Below are 21666 nucleotides of genomic sequence, written 5' to 3'. Positions count from 1 at the left end.
CAATATGTACAACGACCTCTGCCTGTTTGCCCTCCCCCTTCAGGATGCCCTCTACCCGTTCGGAGACATCCTGGACCCTGGCACCAGGGAGGCAACATACCATCCTGGAGTCTCTTTCACGTCCACAGAAGTGCCTATCTGTGCCCCTGACTATAGAGTCCCCTATTACTATTGCTCTTCTGCGCTTTGACCCTCCCTTCTGAACATCAGAGCCAGCCGTGGTGCCACTGCTCTGGCTGCTGCTGTTTTCCCCTGATAGGCTATCCCCCCCGACAGTATCCAAAGGGGTATACCTGTTCGAGAGGGGGACAACCACAGGGGATTCCTGCACTGACTGCCTGCCCTTTCTGCTGGTCACCCATTTCCCTGCCTGCACCTTGGGTGTGACCATATTTACATAACTGTGATCTATGACGCTTTCCGCCACCTGCATGCTCCTAAGTGCATCCAATTGCTGCTCCAACCGAACCATGCGGTCTGTGAGGAGCTCCAGTTGGTGCACTTTCTGCAGATGAAGCCATCCGGGACTCTGGAAGCCTCCCGGACCTGCCACATCTCACAGTCAGAGCACAGCACCCCTCTAACTGACATTGCGTCAATTAATTAAAATTTAAAAAAAAAAAATTTTTTTTATAATTATATTCTTTTTTTAATTTCAAAGTTACTGCTAACTATCTGTTTCCTAGCACTAGATTTCTAATAGAAATGCGAAAGCTAAATATAGTACTCTCCGATCTCTGGTTTAGATACCCCTCTAAATTATAATTAAGTAATTATGTTTAATTAGTTACCAATGCTTAATTTTTTTAATTAAGTGTAGATTCCCAACCAGCCACTCAGGCCACAGCTTTTCTGTGATGTCACTTCAGTTTCCCCCGACACACACAATTTGAAAAAGGTATAAAAGTAAAAATGAGTAAAAATCACTTACTTACCTTCTTACCTTCTGAGTGTCTTTGATGTTCTCAGGTTCTCTCCCTGACAGAGACTGCTCCTCCACCTCCGAACCTTGACCTGCACAATGCTAATAATATAATATAATAATAATATAATATGGCACTTACCTCACACCAATGGGTCTTATTATTAGGTTAGAGGAGGAGGGCGGGTGGGAGACATTACACGTGTAGTGTCTCGGGTTTCCTCTCCACCAGAATTTATTGGTTGGGGGGGGTCTTCCCAGAAGTCCGCGGGTCGAAAAAAATAAAACAGAAAAGAAGTGTTTTTTTTTAAAAGGATACACTTACCTCCCAGAAATCACTTGCCCACCGCTCCCGCTGAAATCGACTGGCCTTTCACTCACATTCATTCACTCACATTCATTCACTCACACTCAGTCACTCACACACTCATTCACTCACACATTCACTGACACATTCACTGACACATTCACTCACACTCATTCACTCACACTCATTCACTTACACACTCATTCACTCACACACACATTCACTCACACACTCATTCACTCACACATTCATTCACTTACACTCATGCACTCACACACTCATTCACTCACACACTCATTCACTCACATTCATTCACTCACATTCATTCACTCACACTCAGTCACTCACACACTCATTCACTCACACATTCACTCACACACACATTCAATCGCACATACATTCACTTTCACACTCATTCACTCACACATTCACTAATTCACTCACACACTCACTCACATTCACTCACACACACTCACACTCATTCACTCAAACATTCATTCACTCAATCTGACTCACTCACACACTCAGTCACTCACACACTCACTCACACATTCACTCACACTCAGTCACTCACACAATCACTCATGTTCACTCACTCTGACTCATTCACTGACACATTCACTCACACATGCAGTTCCTCACACACTCAGTCACTCACACACTCACTCACACTCATTCACTCACACATTCAATCACACATTCACTCAAACACATTCATTCTCTCACAATCAGTCACTCACACACATTCACTCACTTATTCACTCACACATTTACCCACACTCACATTCACTCACACATTCATTCACTCACGCTCATTCACTCACACTAATTCACTCACACTCATTCACTCACACACACATTTACTCACACACTCATACACTCACACACTCATTCACTCAGACATTCATTCACTCATACATAGTCACACACACACTCACTCACACACTCATTCACTCACACACACTCACTCACTTACACTCATTCACTCACACACTCATTCACTCACTCTGACTCACTCACACACTCAGTCACTCACACACTCACACTCATTCACTCACACATCCACTCACACACTCAGTTACTCACACACACAGTCACTCACACACTCACTAAGACTCATTCACTCACACACTCATTCACTCACACACACATTCACTCATACTTAGTCACTCACACACTGACTCACTCACTCACACACTCATTCTCTCACACACACATTCACTCACACACTCATTCCCTCACACATATTCACTCACACACACATTTACTCACACACTCACTCACTCACACATTAATTCACTCACTCACACACTCATTCACTCACACTCTCACTCACTCACACACATTCACTCACACATTCATTCACTCACACTCACTCACACACTCATTCACTCACACTCATTCACTCACACACATTCACTCACACATTCATTCACTCACACTCACTCACACACTCAAAACAACAAAGAACAAAGAAATGTACAGCACAGGAACAGGCCCTTCGGCCCTCCAAGCCCGTGCCGACCATGCTGCCCGACTAAACTCCAATCTTCTACACTTCCTGGGTCCGCATCCCTCTATTCCCATCCTATTCATGTATTTGTCAAGATGCCCCTTAAATGTCACTATCGTCCCTGCTTCCACCACCTCCTCCGGTAGCGAGTTCCAGGCACCCACTACCCTCTGCGTAAAAAACTTGCCTCGTACATCTACTTTAAACCTTGCCCCTCTCACCTTAAACCTATGCCCCCTAGTAATTGACCCCTCTACCCTGGGGAAAAGCCTCTGACTATCCACTCTGTCTATGCGCCTCATAATTTTGTGGACCTCTATCAGGTCTCCCCTCAACCTCCTTTGTTCCAGTTAGAACAAACCGAGCTTATTCAACCGCTCCTCATAGCTAATGCCCTCCATACCAGGCAACATTTTGGTAAATCTCTTCTGCACCCTCTCTAAAGCCTCCACATCCTTCTGGTAGTGTGGCGACCAGAATTGAACACTATACCCCAAGTGTGGCCTAACTAAGGTTCTATACAGCTGCAACATGACTTGCCAATTCTTATACTCAATGCCCCGGCCAATGAAGGCAAGCATGCCGTATGCCTTCTTGACTACCTTCTCCACCTGTGTTGCACCTTTCAATGACCTGTGGACCTGTACTCCTAGATCTCTTTGACTTTCAATACTCTTGAGGGTTCTACCATTCACTGTATATTCCCGACCTGCATTAGACCTTCCAAAATGCATTACCTCACATTTGTCCGGATTAAACTCCATCTGGCATCTCTCCGCCCAAGTCTCCAAACAATCTAAATCCTGCTGTATCCTCTGTCAGTCCTCATCGCTATCCGCAATTCCACCAACCTTTGTGTCGTCTGCAAACTTACTAATCAGACCAGTTACATTTTCCTCCAAATCATTTATATATACTACAAAGAGCAAAGGTCCCAGCACTGATCCCTGTGGAACACCACTGGTCACAGCCCTCCAATTAGAAAAGCATCCTTCCATTGCTACTCTCTGCCTTCTATGACCTAGCCAGTTCTGTATCCAGCTTGCCAGCTCACCCCTGATCCCGTGTGACTTCACCTTTTGTACTAGTCTACCATGAGGGACCTTGTCAAAGGCCTTACTGAAGTCCATATAGACAACATCACTGCCCTACCTGCATCAAGCATCTTAATGACCTCCTCGAAAAACTTTATCAAGTTAGCGAGACACGACCTCCCCTTCACAAAACCATGTTGTCTCTCACTAATATGTCCATTTGCTTCCAAATGGGAGTAGATCCTGTCTCGAAGAATTCTCTCCAGTAATTTCCCTACCACTGAAGTAAGGCTCACCGGCCTGTAGTTCCCGGGATTATCCTTGCTATCCTTCTTAAACAGAGGAACAACATTGGCTATTCTCCAGTCCTCCGGGACATCACCTGAAGACAGTGAGGATCCAAAGATTTCTGTCAAGGCCTCAGCAATTTCCTCTCCAGCCTCCTTCAGTATTCTGGGGTAGATCCCATCAGGCCCTGGGGACTTATCTACCTTAATATTTTTTAAGACACCCAACACCTCGTCTTTTTGGATCTCAATGTGACCCAGGCTATCTACACACCCTTCTCCAGACTCAACATCTACCAATTTCTTCTCTTTGGTGAATACTGATGCAAAGTATTCATTTAGTACCTCGCCCATTTCCTCTGGCTCCACACATAGATTCCCTTGCCTATCCTTCAGTGGGCCAACCCTTTCCCTGGCTACCCTCTTGCTTTTTATGTACGTGTAAAAAGCCTTGGGATTTTCCTTAACCCTATTTGCCAATGACGTTTCGTGACCCCTTCTAGCCCTCCTGACTCCTTGCTTAAGTTCCTTCCTACTTTCCTTATATTCCACGCAGGCTTCGTCTGTTCCCAGCCTTTTAGCCCTGACAAATGCCTCCTTTTTCTTTTTGACGAGGCCTACAATATCTCTCGTTATCCAAGGTTCCCGAAAATTGCCGTATTTATCCTTCTTCCTCACAGGAACATGCCGGTCCTGAATTACTTTCAACTGACACTTGAAAGCCACATGTCAGATGTTGATTTGCCCTCAAACATCCGCCCCCAATCTATGTTCTTCAGTTCCCGCCTAATATTGTTATAATTAGCCTTCCCCCAATTTAGCACATTCATCCTAGGACCACTCTTATCCTTGTCCACCAGTACTTTAAAACTTACCGAACTTTGGTCACTGTTACCAAAATGCTCCCCTACTGAAACATCTACCACCTGGCCGGGCTCATTCCCCAATACCAGGTCCAGTACCGCCTCTTCCCTAGTTGGACTGTCTACATATTGTTTTAAGAAGCCCTCCTGGATGCTCCTTACAAACTCCACCCCGTCTAAGCCCCTGGCACTAAGTGAGTCCCAGTCAATATTGGGGAAGTTGAAGTCTCCCATCACCACAACCCTGTTGTTTTTACTCTTTTCCAAAATCTGTCTACCTATCTGCTCCTCTATCTCCTGTTGGCTGTTGGGAGGCCTGTAGTAAACCCCCAACATTGTGACTGCACCCTTCTTATTCCTGATCTCTACCTATATAGCCTCACTGCCCTCTGAGGTGTCCTCCCGCAGTACAGCTGTGATATTCTCCCGAACCAGTAGCGCAACTCCGCCTCCCCTTTAACATCCCCCTCTATCCCGCCTGAAACATCTAAATCCTGGAATGTTTAGCTGCCAATCCTGCCCTTCCCTCAACCAGGTCTCTGTAATGGCAACAACATCATAGTTCCAAGTACTAATCAAAGCTCTAAGTTCATCTGCCTTACCCGTAATACTTCTTGCATTAAAACATATGCACTTCAGGCCACCAGACCCGCTGTGTTCAGCAACTCCTCCCTGTCTGCTCTGCCTCAGAGCCCCACTGTCCCTATTCCCTAGTTCTCCCTCAATGCTCTCACCTTCTGACCTATTGGTCCCATGCCCACCCCCCTGCCATACTAGTTTAAACCCTCCCGTGTGACACTAGCAAACCTCGCGGCCAGGATATTTATGCCTCTCCGGTTTAGATGCAACCCGTCCTTCTTATATAGGTCACACCTGCCCCGGAAGAGCTCCCAGTTGTCCAGATAACGGAAACCCTCCCTCCTACACCAGCTGTTTAGCCACGTATTTAGCTGCTCTATCTTCCTATTTCTAGCCTCACTGGCACGTGGCACGGAGTAATCCCGAGATTACAACCCGAGAGGTCCTGTCTTTTAACTTTCTGCCTAGCTCCCTGAACTCCTGCTGCAGGACCTCATGCCCCTTCCTGCCTATGTCGTTAGTACCAATATGTACAACGACCTCTGCCTGTTTGCCCTCCCCCTTCAGGATGCCCTCTACCCGTTCGGAGACATCCTGGACCCTGGCACCAGGGAGGCAACATACCATCTCTTTCACGTCCACAGAAGCGCCTATCTGTGCCCCTGACTATAGAGTCCCCTATGACTATTGCTCTTCTGCGCTTTGACCCTCCCTTCTGAACATCAGAGCCAGCCGTGGTGCCACTGCTCTGGCTGCTGCTGTTTTCCCCTGATATGCTATCCCCCCCGACAGTATCCAAAGGGGTATACCTGTTCGAGAGGGGGACAACCACAGGGGATTCCTGCACTGACTGCCTGCCCTTTCTGGTGGTCACCCATTTCCCTGCCTGCACCTTGGGTGTGACCATATTGACATAACTGCGATCTATGACGCTTTCCGCCACCTGCATGCTCCTAAGTGCATCCAATTGCTGCTCCAACCGAACCATGCGGTCTGTGAGGAGCTCCAGTTGGGTGTACATTCTGCAGATGAAGCCATCCGGGACTCTGGACGCCTCCTGGACCTGCCACATCTCACAGTCAGAGCACTGCACCCCTCTAACTGACATTGCGTCAATTTATTAAAATTAACATTTTTTTTAAAAATATATATTCTTTTTTTAATTTCAAAGTTACTGTTAACTATCTGTTTCCTAGCACTAGATTTCTAATAGAAATGCGAAAGCTAAATATAGTACTCTCCGATCTCTGGTTTAGATACCCCTCTAAATTATAATTAAGTAATTATGTTTAATTAGTTACCAATGCTTAATTTTTTTAATTAAGTGTAGATTCCCAACCAGCCACTCAGGCCACAGCTTTTCTGTGATGTCACTTCAGGTCCCCCGACACACAAAATTTGAAAAGGGTATAAAAGTAAAAATGAGTAAAAATCACTTACTTACCTTCTGAGTGTCTTAGATGTTCTCAGGTTCTCTCCCTGACAGAGACTGCTCCTCCACCTCCGAACCTTGACCTGCACAATGCTAATAATATAATATACTAATAATATAATATGGCACTTACCTCACACCAATGGGTCTTATTATTAGGTTAGAGGAGGAGGACGGGTGGGAGACACTTCACGTGTAGTGTCTCGGGTTTCCTCTCCACCAGAATTTATTGGTTGGGGGGGGTCTTCCCAAAAGTCCGCGGGTCGAAAAAAATAAAACAGAAAAGAAGTGTTTTTTTTAAAAGGATACACTTACCTCCCAGAAATCACTTGCCCACCGCTCCTGCTGAAATCGACTGAAATTCACTCACACACACATTCACTCACACACTCAATCACTCACACTCATTCACTCACACTCATTCACTCACACACTCAGTTACTCACACACTCGCTCACTCACACTCATTCACTCATACATTCACTCACACACTCATTCACTCACACACTCATTCACTCACACACTCTGTCACTCACTCACACTCATTCACACACTCATTCACTCACACAGACATTCACTCACACAGACATTCACTCACACTCAGTCACTCACACACTCACTCACACACATTGGGTCACACACTCATTCACTTACACACTCATTCACTCACACACATTTACTCACACACACATTTACTCACACACATTGACTCACACATTCACTCACGCACTAATTCACTCACATTCATTCACTCATACTTAGTCACTCACACACTCATACATGCATTCACTCACACTCATTCACTCACACACAGTCACCCACTCACACTCATTCACTCACACACTCATTCAATCACTCTGACTCTCTCACACACTCAGTCACTCACACACTCACTCACTCACCCTCATTCACTCATATTCACTCACACACTCAGTTACTCACACACGCAGTCACTCACACACGCAGTCACACACATTCACTCACACATTCACTCACACTCATTCACTCACACACACATTCACTCACACACACATTAACTCACCTCACACTAACTCACTCACACTCATTCACTCACACATTCACTCACACTCATTCACTCACACACATTCATCACAGACTCATTCACTCACTCATTCACTCAAACTCAGTCTCTCACACTCACCCAATCACTCACATTCACTCACACTCTCATTCTCTCACACTCATTCACTCACACACAGTCACTCACACACTCACACACACATTCACTCACACACACATTCACTCACACACTCATTCACACACACATTCAATCACACACTCACTCACTCACACTCATTCACTCACACTCAGTCACTCACACAATCACTCACACTCACTCTCACTCATTCACTAACACATACACTCACACATAGTTACTCACACACTCAGTCACTCACACACTCACTCACACTCATTCACTCACACATTGACTCACACATTCACTCACACACTCATTCACTCACACACTCATTCAATCACTCTGACTCTCTCACACACTCAGTCACTCACACACTCACTCACTCACCCTCATTCACTCATACATTCACTCACACACTCAGTTACTCACACACGCAGTCACTCACACACGCAGTCACACACATTCACTCACACATTCACTCACACATTCACTCACACTCATTCACTCACACACACATTCACTCACACACACATTCACTCACCTCACACTAACTTACTCACACTCATTCACTCACACATTCACTCACACTCATTCACTCACACACATTCATTGCAGACTCATTCACTCGCTCATTCACTCACACTCAGTCTCTCACACTCACCCAATCACTCACATTCACTCACACTCTCATTCTCTCACACTTATTCACTCACACACAGTCACTCACACACTCACACACACATTCACTCACACACTCATTCACACACACATTCACTCACTCACACACTCACTCTCACTCATTCACTCACACTCAGTCACTCACACAATCACTCACACTCACTCTCACTCATTCACTCCACCCCACTCCCCCCCCACTCCCCCCCCACTCCCCACTCCCCCCACTCCCCACTCCCCCTCCCCTCCCCCACTCCCCCCTCCCCCCCCCCTCCCCCCTCCCCCCACTCCCCCCTCCCCCTTCCCCCTCCCCCCCACTCCCCCCTCCCCCCCACACCCCCTCCCCCCCCACTCCCCCCTCCCCCCCCTCCTCCTCCCCCCACTCCCCCCTCCCCCCCACTCCCCCCTCCCCCCTACTCCCCCTCCCCCCCCACTCCCCCCTCCCCCCCCACTCCCCCCCCTCCCCCCTCCCCCCCCCAGTCCCCCTCCCCCCCACTCCCCCCTCCCCCCCACTCCCCCCTCCCCCCCCACTCCCCGCCTCCCCCCCACTCCCCCCTCCCCCCCACTCCCCCCTCCCCCCACTCCCCACTCCCCACTCCCCCCTCCCCCCCACTCCCACTCTCCCCCCCACTCCCACTCTCCCCCCCCCACTCCCACTCTCCCCCCCTCTCCCCACTATCCCCCCCACTCCGCACTCTCCCCCCCCACTCCCCCCCCACTCCCCACTCTCCCCCCCACTCTCCCCCCCACTCCCCACTCTCCCCGCCCACTCCCCACTCTCCCCCCCCCCACTCCCCACTCTCCCCCCCCACACTCCCCCCCTCCGCCCCCACTCCCCCCCTCCGCCCCCACTCCCTCCCCCCCTCCCCCCCACTCCCCCCCTCCCCCCACTCCCCCCCTCAACCCCCACTCCCCCCCCACTCCCCCCCTCCCCCTACTCCCCCTCCCCCCCGCCCCCCCCACTCCCCCCACTCCCCCTCCCCCCCGCCCCCCACTCCCCCCTCCCCCCCACTCCCCCCCACTCCCCCCCCTCCTCCCCCTCCCCACTCTCCCCCCCTCCCCCCCTCCCCCCTCCCCCCCTCTCCCCCTCACCCCCCCACTCTCCCCCCCTCCCCCCCCTTCCCTCCCCCCTCCCCCCTCCCCCCTCTCCCCCCTCCCCCCCCCACTCCCCCCTCCCCCCACTCCCCCTCCCCCCCGCCCCCCCACTTCCCCCACTCCCCTCCCCCCCGCCCCCCCCACTCCCCCCTCCCCCCACTCCCCCCCACTCGTCCCCCTCCCCCCTCCCCACTCTCCCCCCTCCCCCCTCCCCCTCCCCCCTCCCCCCTCCCCCCCTCTCCCCCTCACCCCCCCACTCTCCCCCCCTTCCCTCCCCCCCTCCCCCTCTCCCCCCTCCCCCCTCCCCCTCCCCCTCCCTCCCCCCTCCCCCCACTCCCCCCCGCTCCCCTCTCCCCCCGCTCCCCCACTCCCCCCCACTCCCCCATACACTCACACATAGTTACTCACACACTCAGTCACTCACACACTCACTCACAGTGATTCACGCACACACTCATTCACTCATACACACATTCACACACACTCATTCACTCACACATTCATTCACTCACACATTCATGCACTCACACTCATTCACTGACACTCATTCACTCACACTCATTCATTCACACACATTTACTCACACGCATTCACTCACTCTCATTCATTCACACACATTTACTCACACACACTCACTCACTCACACTCATTCACTCACACACTCGCTCACTCACACTCATTCACTCACACACTCACTCACACATGCACTGACACATTCACTGACACATTCACTCACACTTATTCACTCACACTCATTCACTCATGCACACATTTACTCACATACACATTTACCCACACACATTGACTCACACATTCACTCACGCACTAATTCACTCACATTCATTCACTCATAGTTAGTCACTCACACACTCACACATGCATTCACTTACACTCATTCACTCACACACACACTCCCACTCACACTCATTCACTCACACACTCATTCAATCACTCTGACTCTCTCACACACTCAGTTACTTACATACGCAGTCACTCACACACGCAGTCACACACATTCACTCACACATTCACTCACACATTCACTCACACTCATTCACTAACACACACATTCACTCACACACACATTCACTCACCTCACACTAACTCACTCACACTCATTCACTCACACATTCACTCACACTCATTCACTCACACACATTCATCACAGACTCATTCACTCACTCATTCACTCACACTCAGTCTCTCACACTCACCCAATCACTCACATTCACTCACACTCTCATTCTCTCACACTCATTCACTCACACACAGTCACTCACACACTCACACACACGTTCACTCACACACACACATTCACTCATTCACACACACATTCACTCACACACTCAGTTACTCACACACGCAGTCACTCACACACGCAGTCACAGACTCATTCACTCACTCATTCACTCACACTCAGTCTCTCACACTCACCCAATCTCTCACATTCACTCACACTCTCATTCTCTCACACGTATTCACTCACACACGGTCACTCACACACTCACTCACGCACACATTCATTCACACACTCATTCACTCACTCACACACTCACTCACACTCATTCACTCACACTCAGTCACTCACACAATAACTCACACTCACTCTCACTCATTCACTAACACATACACTTACACATAGTTACTCACACACTCAGTCACTCACACACTCACTCACACTCATTCACTCACACACTCATTCACTCATACACACACACTCATTCACTCACACATTCATGCACTCACGTTTATTCACTCACACTCATTCACTCACACTCATTTACTCACAATCATTACTCACACACATTCACTCACACACCAAGTCACTCACAGTCACACACACGCATTCACTCACACTCATTCACTCACACACACTCACTCGCTCACACTCATTCAGTCACACACTCGCTCACTCACATTCATTCACTCACACACTCGCTCACTCACACTTATTCACTCATACATTCACTCACACTCAGTTACTCACACACGCAGTCACTCACACACTCACTCACACAAACACTCACACAAACACTCACACATTCACTCACACATTCACTGACACATTCACTCACACTCATTCACTCACACTCATTCACTCACACTCATTCACTCACACTCATTCATCACACACTCATTCACTAAAACATTCACTCACCTCACACTCATTCACTCACACATTCACTCACATTCACTCACACATTCGCTGACACTCATTCATCACACACTCATTCACTCACACTCAGCCACTCACACTCAGTCACTCACACTCAGTCACTCACACACTCATTCACACACACACAGTCACTCACACACACATTCACTCACACTCACTCACACTCTCATACTTTCATTCACTCACACACTCATACATTCATTCACTCACTCATTCACTCACACACACAATCACTCACACACTCATTCACTCCCACACTCACTCACTCACACATTCACTCACACACACATTCACTTACACACTCATTCTCACGCGCTCACTAATTCACTCACACTCACTCACACTCACTCACACTCATTCGCTCACACATTAATTCACTCACTCTGACTCGCTCACACACTCAGTCACTCACACACTCACTCACACTCATTCACTCACACTCAGTCACTCACACAATCACTCACACTCACTCACTCATTCACTGACACATTCACTCACACATACAGTTACTCACACACTCAGTCACTCACACCCTCACTCACACTCATTCACTCACACACAGTCACTCACACACTCACACTCACTTTCACTCACACACACATTCACTCGCACACTCAATCACACACACATTCACTCACACTCACTCACTCACACACTCATTCACACACTCATTCACACACACATTCACTCACACACTCACTCACTCACACTCATTCACTAACACATTCATTCACTCACTCTGACTCACTCACACGCTCAGTCACTCACACTCATTCACTCACACTCAGTCACTCACACAATCACTCACACTCACTCTCTCTCACACAATCACTAACACATACACTCACACATAGTTACTCACACACTCAGTCACTCACACACTCACTCACACTCATTCACTCACACATTCACTCACACACTCATTCACTCATACACACCTTCACACACACTCAGTCACTTACACATTCATGCACTCACACATTCATGCACTCACACTCATTCATTCACACTCATTCACTCACACTCATTCATTCACACACATTCACTCACACACATTCACTCACACACCAATTCATTCACACTCATTCACTCACACACTCGCTCACCCACACTCATTCACTCACACACTCGCTCACTCACACTCATTCACTCATACATTCACTCACACTCAGTTACTCACACACGCAGTCACTCACACACTCACTCACACATTCACTGACACATTCACTCACACATTCACTCATACACATTCACTCACACACACATTCATCACACACTCATTCACCCACACATTCACTTACCTCACACTCATTCACTCACACATTCACTCACACTCATTCACTCACACACATTCATCACACACTCATTCACTCACTCATTCACACACAGTCAGTCACTCACACTCAGTCACTCACACTCTCCCAATCACACACATTCACTCACACTCTCAATCTCTCACACACTCATTCACTCACACACAGTCACTCAAACACACATTCACTCACACTCACTCACAAACTCATACATTCATTCACTCACACACTCATACATTCATTCACTCACACTCATTCACTCACACACATTCACTCACACACTCATTCACTCACACACTCATTCACTCGTACACACATTCACTCACACACTCATACATTCACTCACACTTATTCACTCTCACTCACTCATCACACACTCATTCACTCACACACATTCACTCACACATTCACTCACACATTCATTCACTCACTCACACACTCACTCATCCACTCACACACTCGTTCACTCACACACACATTCACTCATACTCATTCACTCACACATTTACCCACACTCACATTCACTCACACATTCATTCACTCGCACATTCATTCACTCGTACATTCACTCACACACTTATTCACTGCACCCTTATTCACGCACGCATTCATTCACTCACACACACATTCACTCACACTCATTCACTCGCACTCAGTCACTCACACAATCACTCATATTCACTCACACTCATCCACTCACACTCAGTTACTCACACACTCATTCACTCACACTCATTCACTCACACACACTCACTCACACACACTCACTCACTCACACTCATTCACTCATACACCCATTCACTCACTCTGACTCACTCACATGCTCAGTAACTCACACAGTCACTCACTCACACACTCACTCACACTCATTCACTCACAAATTCACTCACACACTCATTTAGTCGCACACAGATTCACTCACACACTCATTCACTCACACACTCAGTCACTCACTCACTCACACTCATTCACTCACACATTCACTCACACACTCAGTTACTCACACACGCAGTCCCTCACACGCTCACTCACGGTCATTCACTCACACATTCACTCACACACTCATTCACTCATACATTCATTCACTCACTCATTCATTCACTCACACTCAGTCACTCACACACTCATTCACACACACACTCATTCACACACACATTCACTCACACACTCTCTCACTCACACTCATTCACTCACACATTCATTCACTCACTCTGTCTGACTCACACGCTCAGTCACCCACACACTCACTCATACTCATTCAATCACACTCAGTCACTCACACTATCACTCACACACTGATTCACTCACTCACACACTCACTCATTCACTCACACACTCGTTCACTCACACACACATTCACTCACTCATTCACTCACACATTTGCCCACACTCACATTCACTCACACATTCATTCACTCGCACATTCACTCACACACTTATTCACTGCACACTTATTCACTCACACATTCATTCACTCACACACACATTCACTCACACTCATTCACTCACACTCATTCACTCACACAATCACTCATACTCACTCACTCATACTCATTCACTCACACTCAGTTACTCACACACTCAGACACTCTCTGATTCACTCACACATTCACTCACACATTCATTCACTCACTCACACATTCATTCACTCACACTCATTCACCCACACACATTCCCTCACACAATCATTCACTCACACTCATTCACTCATGCACACATTCACTCACACAGTCACTCACACTCATTTACTCACATTCATTCACTCACTCCGACTCACACACACTCAGTCACTCACACACTCACTCAGTCACACTCATTCACTCACACTCAGTCACTCACATAATCCCTCACACACACTCACTCACACTCATTCACTCACACATTCACTCACACACTCATTCACTCACACGCATTCACTCACACACACTCACTCACACACACTCACTCGCTCACACTCATTCACTCACACACCCATTCACTCACTCTGACTCACTCACACACTCAGTAACTCACACACTCACTCACTCACACACTCACTCACACTCATTCACTCACCAATTTGACTCACACACTCATTTAGTCGCACACACATTCACTCACACACTCATTCACTCACACACTCAGTCACACACTCATTCAATCACACACACATTCACTCACACATTCATTGACTCACACATTTATTCACTCACACATTCATTCACTCACACTCAGTCACTCACACACGCACACACATTGGCTCACACTTATTCACTTACACACTCATTCATTCACACACATTCACTCACACACTCATTCACTCTCACTCACTCACACACTCATTCACTCACACATCCATGCACTCACACTCATTCACTCACACTCATTCACTCACATTCATTCACTCACACACATTCAATCACACACTCATTCACTCACACACACATTCACTCACACACACATTCAATCACACACTAATTCACTCACACATTCATTCACTCATACTTAGTCACACACTTATGCACACACTCATCCTCTAACACTCATTCACTCACACACTCATTCACTCACACACTCATTCACTCACACACTAATTCACTCACACACATTCACTCACACACTAATTCACTCACATTCATTCACTCACACACACTCACACACTCATTCACTCACACATCCATGCACTCACACTCATTCACTCACACTCATTCACTAACACTCATTCACTTACACACATTCACTCACACACATTCACTCACACACTCACTCACTCACACACATTCACTCACACACTCATTCACTCACTCTGACTCACTCACACACTAGGTCACACTCACTCACTCACACTCATTCACTCATTCATTCACTCACACACGCAGTCACTCACACACTCACTCACACTCATTCACTCACACATTCACTCGCACACTCATTCACTCACACACTCAGTTACTCACACACGCAGTCACTCACACACACTCATTCACTCACACATTCACTCGCACACTCAGTCACTCACACACACAGTCACTCACACGCATTCACTAACACATTCACTCACATACTCATTCACACACACACATTCACTCAAACACTCATTCACTCTCACTCACTCATTCACTCACACATTCATGCACTCCCATTCATTCACTCACACGAATTGACTCACACTCATTCACTCACACTCATTCACTCACACACACATTTACTCACACTCATTCACTCACACACACATTCACTCACGCACTAATTCACTCACATTCATTCACTCATACTTAGTCACTCACACACTCACACACGCATTCACTCACACTCATTCACTCACACACACTCACTCACACTCATTCACTCACACACTCATTCAATCACTCTGACTCACTCACACACTCAGTCACTCACACACTCACTCACACTCATACATTCACTCACACATTCAGTTACTCACACACGTAGTCACTCACACACTCACTCACACTTATTCACTCACACATTCACTCACACATTCACTCACTCATTCACTCACTCACTCATTCACTCACTCACTCATTCACTCACACTCAGTCACTCACACACTCACTCACACTCAGTCACTCACACACTCACTCACACTTATTCACTCACACATTCACTCACACATTCACTCACTCATTCACTCGCACACTCATTCACTCGCACACTCATTCACACTCACACTCATTCACTCAGACAGTGCGAGGCTTGGGGACATTTGAACATTTACCAGAATGTGACAGCCATTACAATAAGATTCAGTGGGTTGGTGCTGATTGTCTCTGCTCCTCCCTGCGAGGATTCCCGCTCTGAGGGGGTCCTTCAGGATTGTCCACGCGAAGACTGAGAGCCCGTTCATTCTGTGCCGATCAATGGGCCTCATCACAGTCAGACCAATCAGTTCCTGCTCCCTTTTAAAGTTTTGGACCAAATATCTGCCCATTTGGCAGGTCCTTGAGTAGTGGGGGGTGGGAGAGGGTGGGAGGGGGGGGGGGTGGTAGAAGGCTCCTTAGACTGGGGTCAGTGCACAAAATGACAGAGACACAGAAACATTCAAGGCGGTGTGCTGAATCACCAGTGGACTGTTACAGAGGTTACAACAGTTTAGAATGGAAACTTGTGGCAATGTGTACATTAGGAAGGGTCTTTTTACTGAGTTTAGAGTACAACAGGCCATTCATTCTGTTCTATTCCTTTTCCTCATTCAGGTTTTGGCACACAAGCCAGCCCAGTGGTCACCCCGTTGCTGAAGAGGACTGCGTGGCGACTTCTGGCCAGGGGGAGTGGCATGATTGGCCATGTGACTCGCTATATTCCGCCATCTGTGAGAAAGCAGCATAATGATGGCTTCCTAAACGTCTTAGTGAGTGGAAAGGGAATCAATTTTCAAATGTTCCATTCAGGTTCATTGGCAATGGAGCTTTAATTGGTGTATATTTGGTGTGTGTGTGCATGGTGTGTGTGTGTGTGTGCATGGTGTGTGTGTGCATGGTGTGTGTGTGCATGGTGTGTGTGTGCATGGTGTGTGTGTGTACGGTGGGTGTGTGCATGGTGTGTGTGTGCATGGTGTGTGTGTGGGTGTATGGTGGGTGTGTGTACGGTGTGTGTGTGCATGGTGTGTGTGTACGGTGGGTGTGCGCATGGTGGGTGTGTGTATGGTGTGTGTGTGTGTGTACGGTGAGTGTGTATGGTGTGTGTGTGTGTGTACGGTGTGTGTGTGTATGGTGTGTGTATGTGTACGGTGTGTGTATATGGTGTGTGTGTGTGCATGGTGGGTGTGTGTGTGCATGGTGTGTGTGTGCATGGTGGGTGTGTGTATGGTGTGCGTGCATGGTGTGTGTGTATGGAGTGTGTGTGCATGGCGTGTGTATGGTGTGTGTGTGTATGATGAGTCTGTGTGTACGGTGGGTGTGTGTATGGTGTGTGTGTATGGTGTGTGTGTATGGTGTGTGTGTATGGTGTGTGTGTATCGAGTGTGTGTGCATGGTGTGTGTGTACGGTGTGTGTGTACGGTGTGTGTGTATGGTGTGTGTGTGTGCATGGTGGGTGTGTGTGTGCATGGTGTGTGTGTGCATGGTGGGTGGGTGTATGGTGTGCGTGCACGGTGTGTGTGTATGGAGTGTGTGTGCATGGCGTGTGTATGGTGTGTGTGTGTATGATGTGTCTGTGTGTACGGTGTGTGTGTACGGTGAGTGTGTATGGTGTGTGTGTACGGTGTGTGTGTGTATGGTGCGTGTATGTGTATGGTGTGTGTGTGTGCATGGTGGGTGTGTGTGTGCATGGTGTGTGTGTGCATGGTGGGTGTGTGTATGGAGTGCGTGCATGGTGTGTATGGGTGTGTGCATGGCGTGTGTATGGTGGGTTTGTGTATGATGAGTCTGTGTGTACGGTGTGTGTATGGTGGCTGTGTGCATGGTGGGCAGGTGTATAGGGTGTGTATGGTGGGACGGTGTGTGTGTATGGTAAATGTGTGTGTATAGTGGGTATGTGTATGGTGGGTGTATGTATGGTGGGATGGTGTGGGTATATGGTGTGTTTGTATGGTGTGCGTATGTATGGTGGGTGTATGTATGGTGGGTGGGTGTATGGTGGGTGTGTTTATGGTGTGTGTGTGTGTATGGTGGGTGTGTATATGATGGGTGTGTGTATGGTGGGTGTGTTTATGGTGGGTGTGTATATGATGGGTGTGTATATGATGGGTGTGTGTGTGGTGGGTGTGTGTATGGTGGGTGTGTTTATGGTGGGTGTGTATGTGATGGGTGTGTGTATGGCAGGTGTGTATATGGTGGGTGTGTTTATGGTGGGTGTGTTTATGGTGGGTGTGTGTATGGTGGGTGTTTGTATGGTGAGTGTGTGTATGGTGGGTGTGTGTGTATGGTGGGTGTGTGTATGGCGGGTGTGTGTATGGTGGGTGTGTGTGTATGGTGTGTATGATGGGTGTGTGTTTATGGTGGGTGTGTGTATGATGGGTGTGTGTATGATGGGTGTGTGTATGGTGGGTGTGTGTATGGTGTGTGTATGATGGGTATGTGTGTATGGTGTGTATGATGGGTGTGTGTATGATGGGTGTGTGTATGATGGGTGTGTGTATGGTGGGTGTGTGTGTATGGTGTGTGTATGATGGGTGTGTGTGTATGGTGTGTGTATGATGGGTGTGTGTGTATGGTGGGTGAGTGTATGATGGGTGTGTGTATGGTGTGTGTGTGTATGGTGGGTGTGTATGGTGGGTATGTGTATGATGGGTGTGTGTATGATGGGTGTGTGAATGGTGTGTGTGTTTATGGTGGGTGGGTGTATGATGGGTGTGTTTCTGGTGTGTGTATGATGGGTGTGTGTATGGTGGGTGTGTTTATGGTGGGTGTGTATATGATGGGTGTGTGTATGGTGCGTGTATGATGGGTGTGTGTATGGTGGGTGTATGATGGGTGTGTGTATGGTGGGTGTATGTATGGTGGGTGTGTATATGATGGGTGTGTGTATGGTGGGTGTGTGTATGGTGGATGTGTTTATGGTGGGTATGTATATGATGGGTGTGTGTATGGTGTGTGTGTGTATGGTGTGTGTGTGTATGGTGGGTGTGTGTATGATGGGTGTGTGTATGGTGGGTGTGTGTATGGTGGGTGTGTGTATGGTGGGTGTGTGTATGGTGGGTGTGTTTATGGTGGGTGTGTTTATGGTGGGTGTGTGTATGGTGGGTGTGTGTATGGTGAGTGTGTGTATGGTGGGTGTGTTTATGGTGGGTGTGTGTATGGTGGGTGTGTGTATGGTGGGTGTGTGTATGGTGGGTGTGTGTATGGTGGGTGTGTGTATGGTGGGTGTTTTTATGGTGGGTGTGTTTATGGTGTGTGTGTGTATGGTGGGTGTGTGTATGGTGGGTGTTTTTATGGTGGGTGTGTTTATGGTGTGTGTGTGTATGGTGGGTGTGTGTATGGTGGGTGTGTGTATGGTGGGTGTGTGTATGGTGGGTGTGTGTATGGGAGGTGTGTGTATGGTGGGTGTGTGTATGGTGGGTGTGTGTATGGTGGGTGTGTGTATGGTGGGTGTGTGTATGGTGGGTGTGTGTATGGTGGGTGTGTGAATGGTGGATGTGTGTATGGCGGGTGTGTGTATGGCGGGTGTGTGTATGGCGGGTGTGTGTATGGTGGGTGTGTGTATGGTGGGTGTGTGTATGGTGGGTGTGTGTATGGTGGGTGTGTGTATGGTGGGTGTGTGTATGGTGGGTGTGTGTATGGTGGGTGTGTGTATGGTGGGTGTGTGTATGGTGGGTGTGTGTATGGTGGGTGTGTGTATGGTGGGTGTGTGTATGGTGGGTGTGTGTATGGTGGGTGTGTGTATGGTGGGTGTGTGTATGGTGGGTGTGTGTATGGTGGGTGTGTGTATGGTGGGTGTGTGTATGGTGGGTGTGTGTATGGTGGTGCAACCAGTAGCTTGTCCAATTTTAAGAAGTTTCATCTGAAATTTCATAATATGGTGTCTCCACCCTAAATATGACACCGCACTCAACCAGCTGGTCTTTGCAAAACCCAAAGCCAAATGTCTATTGTTCGGTGTGATTCCGTGATTGGGCAGCATTTGTTGAACAATCCTGATTGTGCTAGTTGCTGCACTAACAATTTAATATAATCAGTTGAGTTTGTAACAAGGCTCATTTACACTTGCTAGTAGTGACTTACAATTAGACGCAAGGTCATGATCCAGGAATGATCCAGGAGTTTGGGCAGCCTGTAGTTCACAGTTGCTTTCTCGTCGTACAAAGTCACAGCCAATCAGAGGTGACTTGCCAACTAATGAGCTTGCTGTAGTGTAAATTGGGATTGTTTGAAATTTGGTTTTCTTGCGTTCGCTCTGATGAGTTCAATACAAGAAGTTTGAGCAACATTCCTCTCTTTTCAGCAATATTCAAGTTCTGTATAACCACACATCTGTTAATGTCTTGTAATGAAATCTGCTTTAATCCTGTTTCTGGCATCCTTATTTCTGAATAAACATGATTTGTAATTCTGAGTTGCGTGGTTTGTCACTGTGTTCCTCAGCAGTCAAGGAGACATGAGGGTACAAAAGGGATTTACAAAAGGGAAATTATGTTTGACAAATCTACTAGAATTCTTTGAAGATGTAACTGGAAGAGTTGACCGGGGAGAACCGGTGGATGTGATTTATTTAGATTTTCAGAAGTCTTTCAACAAGGTCTCACCAAGCAGATTAATATGTAAAGTAAAGTTAGCAAATAGGATTACGGGTAATGTCTTGCGATGAGCAGAAAGCTGGTTAGCAGGAAGCAAAAAGTTGGAATAAATGGGTCTTTCTCTGATTGGCAGGCAGT

The 21666-nt window shown here is 47.8% G+C and overlaps 1 protein-coding gene across 1 annotated transcript in view; it reads left to right on the top strand.

Annotated features, from left to right (window-relative positions):
* LOC140403356 (C-type lectin domain family 10 member A-like) overlaps positions 1 to 21347 on the top strand; it is a 56206-nt gene extending 34859 nt beyond the window's left edge. The window contains exon 8 of the mRNA XM_072491263.1: positions 17552 to 21347. Within this exon, the coding sequence (XP_072347364.1) occupies positions 17552 to 17684 (133 nt within the window). The 3' untranslated portion in view covers positions 17685 to 21347. The remainder of the gene's footprint in view (positions 1 to 17551) is intronic.
* Positions 21348 to 21666: the final 319 nt, after the last annotated feature.

The sequence above is a fragment of the Scyliorhinus torazame genome, chromosome 27 (genome assembly GCF_047496885.1).
Source record: "Scyliorhinus torazame isolate Kashiwa2021f chromosome 27, sScyTor2.1, whole genome shotgun sequence".
Taxonomy (NCBI): domain Eukaryota; kingdom Metazoa; phylum Chordata; class Chondrichthyes; order Carcharhiniformes; family Scyliorhinidae; genus Scyliorhinus; species Scyliorhinus torazame.
This window is presented reverse-complemented; position numbering and strand designations above follow the sequence as displayed.